We start from the raw sequence: 13,245 nt of genomic DNA, 5'->3' as shown, positions 1-13,245 counted from the left end.
CTTGACACATGACATATATAACTAACTTGACACATGACGTCTATAACTAACTTGACACATGACGTCTATAACTAACTTGACACATGACGTCTATAACTAACTTGACACATGACGTCTATAACTAACTTGACACATGACGTCTATAAATTACTTGACACATGACATCTATAACTAACTTGACACATGATCTATAACTAACTTGACACATGACGTCTATAACTAACTTGACACATGACGTCTATAACTAACTTGACACATGACGTCTATAACTAACTTGACACATGACGTCTATAACTAACTTGACACATGACGTCTATAACTAACTTGACACATGACATCTATAACTAACTTGACACATAAAGTCTATAACTAACTTGACACATGACATCTAGAACTAACTTGACACATGACATCTAGAACTAACTTGACACAAGGTGTTTAAAACCACCATCAACAAAGGGCGTCCATTATTATCTTAACACAGGTGTCAATACCCACCCTTACCAGGGCAGCTACATGTGGTTACTTGACATCCATCCATCAAATCTCCCAGGCTATACCTAACATACAGTAATAGTACAACAAACAGCAATGCCATGCCAATCCACAGTTCTAAAAACAAGTTCTGTATTCAACTTTCAGAGCTAGATCTATATATATCAACATTAACTAATTGATCTTACAGTATTAATATGACAATTACTGAAAGTTTTAACGACTTTTGTAAGTGAATACCAATTCACAATGCCAGCATAGTTTTGTGTAATGAACAAAAACCTTTATATAGAACCAGAATTTATCATTCAATTCAAAATGAGCGTATCAGGATTAATGCAAAAACATGTCAAGCTTGACATTCAATCTTAAAATATTAACAGAACAGTATGAGGACATTTCAATTCTTATCGAAGCTAACTACATCTTTTACAATAGTGTAGGCCAAATGATAATTATATGGAGTCTAACACTGGTCATCTATTTCTATGGTAGGTAACACCTTCAGGCCAATATATGTACTGATATGACAGGTGCTTGCAACAGGTTAGTGATATGTTTCAGGGAACTCTGGTTTCATTGAGTAATTATAAGCCAAATGATAATCATATGGAATATGAAGTCTAACACTGGTCTTCTATTTCTAGGGTCGGTAACACTTTCACGACCATATATGGGCTGATATGACAGGTGCTTGCAACAGGTTAGTGATATGTTTCAGGGAACTCTGGTTTCTATCCAATATAAAAACCAGACATTCCATTCCATTAAAATGACCATAGCTGTTGATACTAGAATATATAACACAAATAATCAATTAACTTTTAATTCCTGCAACATCATAAGTTTGCATCAGATTTTTTTTAATTGAAATTATTTTTTTTAACAGGTAGAACTTCATAATCTAATTTCTGATTGTAAAGTATAAATCTTTGTTTATCTTGACAATTATGAGAATTTTCTTTATTCACAGTTTTTTTTTAATTTTGAGATTTTATTTGAAATTATGAATTAAAAAAAAAGATTAACTATCTATTATACATGCGATTAACAAAACATCCACAGGAATGCAAAATCACCTGTAAGTCAGATCTATATTAAACATCTACATATTCACAACTAAAATGCAAAATTTTGTTGAAAGTTATAATATATCATTTAACTCTGTATGATATTTGGACAGAAAATATTTATGTTGAATGAGATACAACTAAATCTAAGATAAATTGTACATTAAAGATATAAATAATATCTTTATATAATTTTCATCTTTCTAAGTGCAATGTACTTGACATAAAAAAAAAGAATGAAGATTTATTTGTTTATCAAATAAAGTAAATAGAACAGAGTTCAGTGCCAAGGGATCCCATATCATAAACTACGATGAATCCAAATTGTATCACTAAATACTTACCTGGTAATAACTAGACAATATACTTACACAAAACACTTGGTGTGCCATATCTCTCCATTGGAGTTCATGATCTGCTCACTCGGACCGAAGCCTTCATTGCAACGGTGACATACGGAGCTCCCGAGGGACATGCTTTTACTGAAAGGAAGAAAAAAATTATTCACCAAGATAATTAATGAGTTAACATTTAAACAATGAAAGCCATTTTGGATTCACATAGATATCAAAAATAGCAGGCATTTTGTATTCACATAGATCTCAAAAACAGCAGCCATTTTGGATTCAGAAAAAACTAAAAAATAGCAGGTGTTTTTCATTCAGAAAGTACTCAAAAATAGCAGGCCAGCCATCTTAGATTCACAATAAACTCTGCAGCCATCTTGGATTTAGAATGAACTAAAAAATAGCAGTCATCTTGGATTCAGGGTGATCTCTGCAGCCATTGGATTCAAGTTAAACTAAAATATAGATGCCATTATGAATTTAGAAACATTACTAGAACAATATCAACACTTGCCAGATAGTTTCATGCATGTTTGTGCTAAATCCAAATACATGTACCTAGTACTCTTCAAGAATAGGCATAAACATAAAAACTTTTGTACCAAAAACGATAATGCACAAAGGGTAAAGACTAAATACGAACCTATACCCGCTCTGTTGTTGCAATTGTATAATGTACAGATTGTAGTACAAACACACAAAATGAATAGCAAAATTACCTCATCTCTTACAATGGAGTGAAATTGTATATCATAATCTCTCTGGTCATATTTGCTGAACGGAAGAAGGCATTATTCTAATTGATGCATTATACGGTGAGGACATGGTTCTGAATTGATGGAATTATAAACACATACACATATGTCAATACATTTAGTCTATATTACCATATATCCTGATGCTCTGCTGATGGAGTATTAATAGTAACAGCTACTGTGTATGAGGGCAAAACAAGGGAGGTAATCATGTTGGAAGTAATATTAGGAGAAGCTTAAGGTTCGTTTCAAAATATATATTGAAAGGAAGCTCCAGAGTTTAAATAGACAATGAAGATCACATGGTTATAAAAATGCTGCTTTCCACTTTTCATTCTCACTCCGACAGTTTATAAAATGTCATCGCATGATCTATATATACATAATAAGCCTGAGTCAATTTGCATTCCTGATTCTCGATTGTTGTATGAATATGTATATGTTTATCGCTATACATGTACAGATGTGTGTGGTATAATACAATGTTATCATGACTGTATTATCACATTCATACCGTGTTGCAGTTTAACATAATGTTACAATAAATAGCATAATAGTAAAATTATGATCTATGTATTTATACATGAATAACTTTATATCAATGCGTGAGAAAATGTTGTATTTGAACATATGCTAGCTCTATAACTGCATCATAAATGAAACACAGTTAGACACATTATAAGGCCTTTTCAGCTTTGGTTTTTCTCTGGGTACTCTGGTTTTTCTTTAACAATTATAACTGGCCATGATATTCTTTTATGAATTAACCAACCATAGCTGTAAACAAGATTTAAATAAATAAACCATATTTAATAAACACACTACACAGCCTTGATCACATTTTTTTTTTTTTCAAAACAAAGGAGTGTTCCACGTTAACATGCACCTACACATGTTATTTACACATCAGTAACGAGCAGGCTAATGAATTGATTATCCATTTACCTTTGTTGTCTCTATGTTATGTGAATGGATTCTTACGCCAAATTAACCCGCCTTACTAATTAGTTATGACATACAAATATATTACATATCCAATCCATATATGGATATCAGACAATAAAGAAACCTCATGCTGTTTTATCATGTGGAGACTAAACAGGTGTGGTTAAACTTAAGGTATGGTCTAAATCAGAGATCCTTGTGTTTATCACATGTTATCTGTTTGATCTATGGGGACTTTGTTTTGTATGAATTATCACAAGGAAATATTTGTGTACATGTTCAGAATTTTGATACGAAGATTGTTTGAATGCACGCTTGGTTTGGATTGAGAAGTTGAAGGTCTCTTTAACCGCAAAGGTAATTTCAATGTAAAGACACGCAAAGTTAATTGGCGGAGGAAAGCCGAAGTAGCCGGGAAAAAAATGGCAACAGCCTAAATATAAATTTGAACTTGTATGCGACCCAGAGGTGGAGGCAAGTGGTTCAGATGTCCCAACATATCATAACTATTTACTCAGCCACAGTTATCACTGATCATGAATGCATGCCAAACAATTACAATACATTCTGTATTTCACTCTAGATGTTGCTCCCTGTCTCTAGAACTGTTATCAGATCTCAAATTTTCGTCAACACAAAGAATTGCATACATTGCACATGGTATATTTTGTTTATATGCCTTTTTGTAAATGATAGCAATAATGCAGTTGAATCATTCAAAATAGATACATATCTAGTTACATTTGTATGTGATCCAGACACACACAAAGATACTTTTTTCTCCCAATAATCCATGCATATGAAAAGTGTTGTGTTAACAATAAAACTGTGAATCCGTAATGAGATTACAGTATGATTACAATACATTTTTTTGTTTTTTTCAGTGCACAGAATGCAAAAATTTTTGTTAGAGGATAATAATCTTTGACTTTAGATTCAACATTAAAAACATCAAATTAACATGTTGAGGCGGGATTGGTCTGGGTCAATTATCAGGTAGCTCTGTCGGTAGAGCATTCGGTTAGTGTTCGGGTTCAAACAACCTTACAATGAATGCCATGTTATATTATGCTGCTTTCATTTCTCATAATTGTCAACACAAACATATATGTGTTATGGTAAAAAATTAGCAGACTTAATTAACGTATTCAAATACTATCTAGAACTAGTACCAGATGAGTTATATCTATATAACATATATTTTTATGCTTCAAATTAAATCCATGTACTTCAAATTATATAATTTGATCCTCCAGAAAGCTTAAACCTAACAGACAACCAATTTTGATGTCAATATTTGTCAACAGTGGGGTAACACAGATCTACTTGAGACATTCGAGTGTTCAGTCGAGTGAGTTCAGACATCTGAGATTTACTATTGGTATATATCACCGATACCCGTTTACACAGAACATTCCTCATAGGTAGCTTATGCTGAGTAAAGCAATATAAAATGCTGGGTTAAGATCAGAGTGTAAGAGAGGAAAGCTTTAGGTGGCAAATGAGGCATCACACACACAATTTCAGGGATAAGTGATTTCTTTTATATATACAGTTCACCACCCATGTATTTTGAATATTAGTTACAGCAATAACTTATTTTTTATGCCACTGGATTACGAGTCGTTCAGGTGATCGAAATTCCACCTCTGGATCTTTGTGGCCAAGTGGTCATGGTGGATGAGTGGTTAATGTGTCTAAAATTCTACCACTAGCCCTTGGTGGCAAAGTGGTTAATTTGTCTGACATTTGCACTGTGGTTCATATGTCTGACATTCTACCAATGGCCCTTCACCTCAGGGTCACAGTGGCTGAGTGGTTAAGGTGTCTGACATTCTACCTCTGGCCCTTCACATCTGGGTCCCAGTGGCTGTGTAGTAAAGGTGTCTGACATTCTTCCACTAGCCTTACAACTCTGGGTCCCGTGGCTGAGTGGTTAAGGTGTCTGACATTGTACCACTAGCTCTCCATCTCTGGGTCCCAGTAGCTGAGTGGTTAAGATGTCTGACATTGTACCACTAGCCTTACAACTCTGGGTCTCAGTGGCTGAGTGGTTAAAGTGTCTGACATTGTACCACTAGCCTTACAACTCTAGGATACAGTGGCTGAGTGGTTAAGGTGTCTGACATTCTACCACTAGCCCTAAAACTCTAGGACACAGTGGCTGAGTGGTTAAGGTGTCTGACATTCTACTATTAGAGCTTCCACCTTTGGGTCAGATTGGCTGAGTGGTTAATGTGTCTTACAGTCTACCACTAGCCCTCATCCTCTGGGAATTGGCAACCAAGTGGTTATAATTAATGTTTCTGACATTCTACCACTAGCCCACCATCTTTCTATCACATGTTTGTAAATCTATAATATGGCTGGGACAGTTGAAATGAAAATTTGAAAATATTTTCATTACTTTGATAATGTAAAACAGTAAATAAGACAAAATTGGCCCCTCCCTTCCACCCCCCATCCTTGCCCTATCTGAGATCAGAACATCAAAACAGGGTGGGATATTTAACGGGACACAACATGATGTGACAGCACTGACCTGACAGGACAAATTTGCAAACATCATTGACCCTACTTCTCCCATTTTCATGCAAAAATGATGTCAAATCACAGCTTGAGTAAACAAATGAGTAACATATCAATGTCAACGCTATCATTAACATTTAAGATCTGAAGAATTTTACAAAAGTCAAATATTTGCCTCCCGACCTGACCAATAAGTGATATCAAGGAATTTAATCTGCCCCGTCATTCAAACGGTCTTATCTTGGTATTGAGAATCGGAGAATATTCTTGTATGGTAAACATGTCTGGATTAGAGGGATTAAGATCAGACCAGTAATTGTAGGGGATATATAGCCCAACCTTAGGTAATATAACCGATTACACTGAACAGGAAATTATTACATGATTTTCCAGATTACATCAAATTGGGAATCATTACATTATTATTTTACCCTCAAAAAGTTATAGAATCTAGACCTCTGCACTATATATAACAGAAATTTTATTTTCTTTACATTAAATAGTATAAATATCCCTTCCACAAATTTTCAGCCTCTTGGCCATCTTCAGGTACATAGAAACACAAGAAAAGCTAGGTTCAAGATGGATTTCACCTAGCTTTTCCTGTGTTTCTATGTACCTGAAGATGGCCAAGAGGCCAAAAATTTGTGGAAGGGATATTATACTATTTAATGTTTATATATATTCTCCCTCTGGAGAATTAGTATTTGAAAGTTTTTTTCTTTAGTTCAAAAATCTTTCAACATGAACTATTTCTAATTAGGCATAGCCTGAATTATGTCCTTAATAAATTCTGCATATCTATATATGCATTTATCATTTATGTTTAACTATTTAAGCATTGAACATATCTTTCAGTTGGCATTCATAGCCAATGTGAATGCCACATGGACAGAGGCAAATTCCATGAAGGGATTGAAGTTCATAGTTTAAGTGACTGTCAACTGCACTTGCAATTGGTAAAGTTTCATAAGAAGGACTGCAGCGAAAATACAAATAAAGTCATAATTGCTTATATCTACAAATAAATTCAATACGCAACTGTGTTATAGTCTGTGATTTATATTTCCAGATAAAATCCAAATAATATTGATATATCTAAATATATATGCAGTTATCATACTGTAAAATAAAAGTGTAGGCCTTGAGGTTAAAATTGTTTCTCTCATTCAATGAAAACATGGCATTTTACATTTTCACTAAAGCAAATGAAAATTGGTCGACTTCCCCCTCCCAATTCCTTCCCTTGGAGTGTCTTATATGGCACTCTTGCAACTTTCTACAAAATTAAAATCCTACTCCAATACCTTTGATCACCATTCGGTAGTGTTGCAACTCCATCTATACCATTGATAGTAGAATAGTGACCCTCATCTTCACCGCCAAAATGAAGACGTCTCCGCTGGAAAAGTTCACTTTCTGTATTATCATTGAGGGATTGTAGACGAAGCATTTCTTTCCCTCCCTTCATATTTCCTCTGTTTGTTGGTCTGCTAGTTATGGTGGCCATTTTTTAAAATCCAGTCTTGGTAATATCCTCCAAGGTTTGTTTACTTCCAACCAAATTTAATTCCAAGAAACTTTTTCATTAACTGAAAATCTGTTCCCAACAGGTGCTTGTTCCAATACGATATGAGAGTAATGTTAGAGTGGACACTATACCCTGAAATTTGATATACTTCTTCACTGATCAATTTTGTGGTGCAATGTAGGGTAAATTGATCAATATATTAATATTAGCTGCAAACACACACATACAGTTGCATGGACATCAAGTGGAAATTATATCTGCTATTCGACAAACTGTTCAGATTTTACGATGACTGACTCACAAGATATATTGATTGTTCGTGAAACTACAGATGAAAATTGATCATTTATTGCACAATTAAACATCCATGTTTAAAAGAAGTAGTTCCACATTATCGTTGCATCATAAAAACTTCACTTGAAATTAATGCCTAGGAACTCCAGCAACAAAACAATATCTAGGATAGGCAGCACTAAACCACAGTATATATTTCCTTTATACACTGTATACATAAATATGAATGTATATAATGTCGGCCTCAAATTAAAAACCTTTTTACCACAGCAGAATATTTATATCACAATTCCAAACCAATTTCTGTCTTTCTCTTTTTTTCTTGAAATATTCTCCTTAAAACCTTCTCAGTTCCAGGCTAACAACATAAAAACAACCTTACATAAATTTCTTTCCAGATCGAATATAATTCCTGTGTATATATTTCCAGATGACTGAGGCAAATGTTATTGTTTTTCAGACAACACTACAGACAAGTCGTCCATCTGTTCCACAAACCGTTTATACAATATACAGGTGCGTTTTGCCAGCCTGTATCTCGACCAATCAGAGGCACTTGGTTCTAAGACACCAATAAACAATCCTTGAGTGAGTTAATCATCAGCAGATATTATTTAGCAGAGGAAATGATTAATATCTTTTTTCAATCACTATGTAATGTCCTGTCTAGGTGTATATATCCTAAGTAAATCCACCAGTGTCACTTCCTTTCTGAGATAAAATATTGCTGTTGATTCTGTACATGTGTTGGATGCATTGCACTGAAACTCAAGCTACAAACATCAAAATGATGACGACAAAAGGTACGTGTCATAACACAGATACCTGTTGAAATTACGCTTCTTGATGTCAGCGGTCCACGACTTGTCCTACATAGAGGGTCAGAGTAAATGATGATATTATTCAAATTTTTACATCCCTGGTGACTTAATTATGTATGTCACAATCCGCTGTTTGGTTAACACAACAGAATGCATCCATTAAATGTGTCAATTATTTGTAAAATTTCCAAGGTATTTCAACCACCTGTCTGCATGAAAGGCTGAAAATCTGTACCCAATGTTGTAAATATTACAATTTTCGTCACAGTTGTTTTATCCGAGACGCACAGATAAATCTCCAGGTGAACAGCCCTACTATATATATGAAACGTGCAGAAGGTAAACAATCACGATATGAAATGCTGGTATATGGCGTTGTAAATTATACAAGTATCATCGTCACAGCTATCTGAGGTAGGGGTATGTATATATATACCCACACATAACACACGACAGATAATCCTCTTCACGGCTCGCTTACACAGCTGGTGTACAACCTACCCGCTATCAAGACAATCTTTTTCTGGCTCACAAATACAAACGTATACTGTAGCTAGTTTTAATAAATCCACACCCTAAACCGTTTGTAAGAGTCAAACAACCCTACAAAGCATTCTGGGTTGTAAACCTTGTAACTGACCCAGAATTTTAAAGTCGGTGACAAAATCCGAAGTCTTCAGAATTAACTCAATCTCTAAAGAATAGACACCCGGAATATCCCATGGGTATTAACTTCCTTAGAGCGCCAAGAGATTATAACAAACAATTGTTTTGTATCGACCAATGCACTGGACATTGGTCATTATAAACACATACTAAACTCCACAAGTTATAGGACATTTATGCTATCTGTTGACTAGCATTAACACTGGTCTGTAAACCAGGTAAAATATTTGCATAAATGTTCGTTTAACCTTTTTTCCCCTGACCTTCTCAACTGGTGTATGTTGTTTTTCCCCCGGGGTTATGTATACAAGAGATTTGTAATGAAGACTAGGTTCTAGTGGAGCGGTAGGGAGCCTTCATTAGTATTCTAGCCTTTTATCGACAAGCTACCGTCTTCAGTATTTAGTACCTACATGTGACAGGAACTACTGTGCTGTACGAAACACAGGTAATATCTATTTCACTTATTTCAACTTAAGTATTTCCAGGTGTACTATTTTAAATTAAATTCCTTTTAAACAAATCTTTATTGATGTTAATATATATATAGATGTTGAGACTGACATCCGTAGTAAATATACGTAAAACTAATTCTGCATCTGTCGTATATTGTATGTGTTTAGTCAAGAATCTCATTCCTAACATTGAAAATTCTATCCAAACTATCACATATTTCCAATTGTTTCTGTTAAAGAAATGTTATTTCATCATTTTAGAAGAAATTTTGCTTTATATATATATTCAACACAGAATTTCTGATTTGAACACAAATGGGAACAAGAATTCATTCAATTATCATAGATAGTTTAGAGCCTCACATACAAACAGAAACATTGACGGTACTAGATGGATTTTTTTTCCTGTTACAAACATCACCGAACAAGACAACACCCTTAGGCTTATACATATATCACAGAAAGGGTTATTTTAAGACAAATTTAAATACATACTTAGATATTTTTACATACCAAGTTATTTTTTACCATAAATGCAAATATTATGTACAGATTTCATTATCAGAGTTACACAACCTTCAATGACCTTCATCTGTCTTTCCTAGCACATGAAAAAAAAATGAAGAATTCACAACCAGAAATTTATGTTGTGTATTTTATTACACTGAAATCCTATACTTATTATAGTGCATCAGCGATGCATTTAACACAAACCCAAAAATACATTTCAAATAGACAATATCAGAGAATATCAAAGTTATATATTAACATTTTTATGCATGGCTGATTCCATAAAGTACAATGTCTCTTACATATTTTGTATCACATTATGATATGAAGTTATGACCCATTTGAAATTTAAAGTCTAAATCATATGATCATCTTTGACAACCTTATACATTTTGAATTCATCCTCATAATCTTAAGACTCACATGGACAACATTGAGGAAGAAAGCTAGTGCCATAATAATTTTGGACACTGACTATTCAGCCACTCTGGATTCTGCCCTAAAATGACAACTGCAATTCCATGCATGATTAAACTTTGTTTATTTAATGATAAATAAGAAACTAAAGATTAATCACTTCAAAAATACCCTGAGAACAGATAAAAAAAAGTCATATTACCAAGGTATTACAAATCACAAAATATTAAATTGTCGTTGAAAAGTTGTTTGGCATGAAAAATGTGAAATTAAGTTGCCCATGTACAAATTGGTTTATACACGAATATAACATTTTAAGCATTGCTAAACAATTGAGATTTAAAAGATGTCGTAAACATGGTAAAATCATTATGATTTATTGATTAAGTCAATAAAATGTAAATCTATTTATATGTATAATAAAACTTTTCTGTTGACCATGAGTTCATGTAGAAACACATTACATAGCAGTTTAAATATCCAGTGTCACAAGACACAAATCCAGTCAGTGTAACAAACAAAATAGCAGATTACCTTCAAAAATCAACAAATTAGCAGTTCACAAATCTAGTGTAACTTAAAAAGTTGACAAAATAACAACTCGCACATCCAAATTAGCATCAAAAGTCAACGTAAGATCCTTTTCTTTAATTCAATCAAATTAATTATGATAAATATTGTCCAATTCTGAGTCAGTAAATCAAAATGTTTCCGCGGTAAAAGATTATCAAATAAATATATGTACACACACATCAGAGTACTGGCCAATTAACTATTTTATGATTTTCATTATTTTTCCTGCATAAACTGACAATGCCTCTTGGTTGAAACTTTTATGAAAGTTTAAAAGAAGTTTGTATCATATTGCTAATTATCTTGTTTATAATAATATACCATACATGTTTCTTTGAAAAAATGTTAAGATAGCTATCAATCTAAATATTGTTTTTGTTAAGATAGCTATCAATTTAAATATTGTTTTTGTTAAGATAGCTATCAATTTAAATATTGTTTTTGTTAAGATAGCTATCAATTTAAATATTGTTTTTGTTAAGATAGCTATCAATTTAAATATTGTTTTTGTTAAGATAGCTATCAATTTAAATATTGTTTTTGTTAAGATAGCTATCAATTTAAATATTGTTTTTGTTAAGATAGCTATCAATTTAAATATTGTTTTTGTTAAGATAGCTATCAATTTAAATATTGTTTTTGTTAAGATAGCTATCAATTTACATATTGTCTTTGTACAAAGGAGTCTATCTGATAAGATTTTAAAGTATAGTGATCAAGTGATATGAGATTATAATCAATAAGTTTTACACCACGAGTATATTTTTTCACTTCTTTTGACGAACTAAAGCCAGGATTACGAAGCACAATCTCAGTCATTATTTTACTTTCCTTGTCCACAATCTCAGTCATTATTTACTTTCAATGTAGTTTAATGTTTTTTAAAGTCTAGACAAATTACCCAAATTATTACACCTGCCCTGAGAAGAATCGTCCAAGTGTGACTGAAAACATTATAAAGATTGGCGCTAATGATAAAACTCTTCTTTTTTATCTATTTTTACCATGAAGACGACTTACATATTAACCTACTTGGGTAGTTTCCGTGTCAAATAACAACGATTTATAGCCTAAATACCTGCGATATATTATATTTCAGCTCATACCTTAAATTAGCAGTCACATGACCCTAAAAAAAATGTAGCTTCTGTTAAGATTAACATTCAGTTGGCTGGTTAACTATACCACTGCTAGGCTCTGAAGTGTAGAGCTGGATGTTTCTGAATTTAGTGTAAATAACTTGACAATAGCCAGTTATCTCATTTCTGTTTCTGTGGGAGCCTAATCCATAAGGTATGTATATCATATATATATGTCACACAGAAAAAATACATTTACTTAATTGTCACATTCCAGACCTGATATTTTTTTATGGAATAACTTATACAGCCTAATTTCCTTGGGTAAACATTGAACTATATATCATCATCATCATAATTTTGTGGTTTGATAGTTTTAATGTTAACATCCTATTATCATGCAGCCGCAGTCATTTAAGGACATGCCAGGTTTGTTGGTTAAGGAATGCTGGAGAACCCGCAGAAAAACTACTGCTAGTGGTCAGTACCTAGCAACATACTGCCCCACGTGGGATTTTTCTCTCTCTCCATTTTTGGATATATTCATTTTTCTCTGAAAACAATGTCACGATTGCAAACATAAATATGACATCACAATCAATATCTACCCACAAGGGCAGATAACTCTTCAATATGCAAAGTCGAATAGAGCAAGAACAAAAATGCTGAAAGCTAATTATTCTTAACCTGTCAAAAGTCTCCTTCGGTGGATTTACTAATATATAGGTCTACTACAATCTTTTAGAACTGTTTACATA

General features: G+C 33.2%; 1 protein-coding gene across 7 annotated transcripts in view; it reads right to left on the bottom strand.

Annotated features, from left to right (window-relative positions):
- LOC138307429 (LIM and senescent cell antigen-like-containing domain protein 1) overlaps nucleotides 1-13,245 on the bottom strand; it is a 40,794-nt gene that overhangs the window by 22,518 nt on the left and 5,031 nt on the right. For 4 of the 7 annotated variants that reach the window (XM_069248173.1, XM_069248176.1, XM_069248172.1 and 1 more), the window contains exon 2: nucleotides 1,937-2,047. In XM_069248173.1, the coding sequence (XP_069104274.1) occupies nucleotides 1,937-2,047 (111 nt within the window). Of the gene's footprint in view, nucleotides 1-1,936; nucleotides 2,048-2,631; nucleotides 2,652-7,448; nucleotides 9,592-13,245 lie in introns of those variants that run through there. The other 3 variants (XM_069248170.1, XM_069248171.1, XM_069248174.1) reach the window with 2 other exon arrangements.

This window comes from Argopecten irradians, chromosome 14 (assembly GCF_041381155.1).
Source record: "Argopecten irradians isolate NY chromosome 14, Ai_NY, whole genome shotgun sequence".
NCBI classification, from domain to species: Eukaryota; Metazoa; Mollusca; class Bivalvia; order Pectinida; family Pectinidae; genus Argopecten; species Argopecten irradians.
The sequence above is the reverse complement of the archived record's forward strand: the minus strand, read 5'-3'. Positions and strand labels throughout refer to the sequence as shown.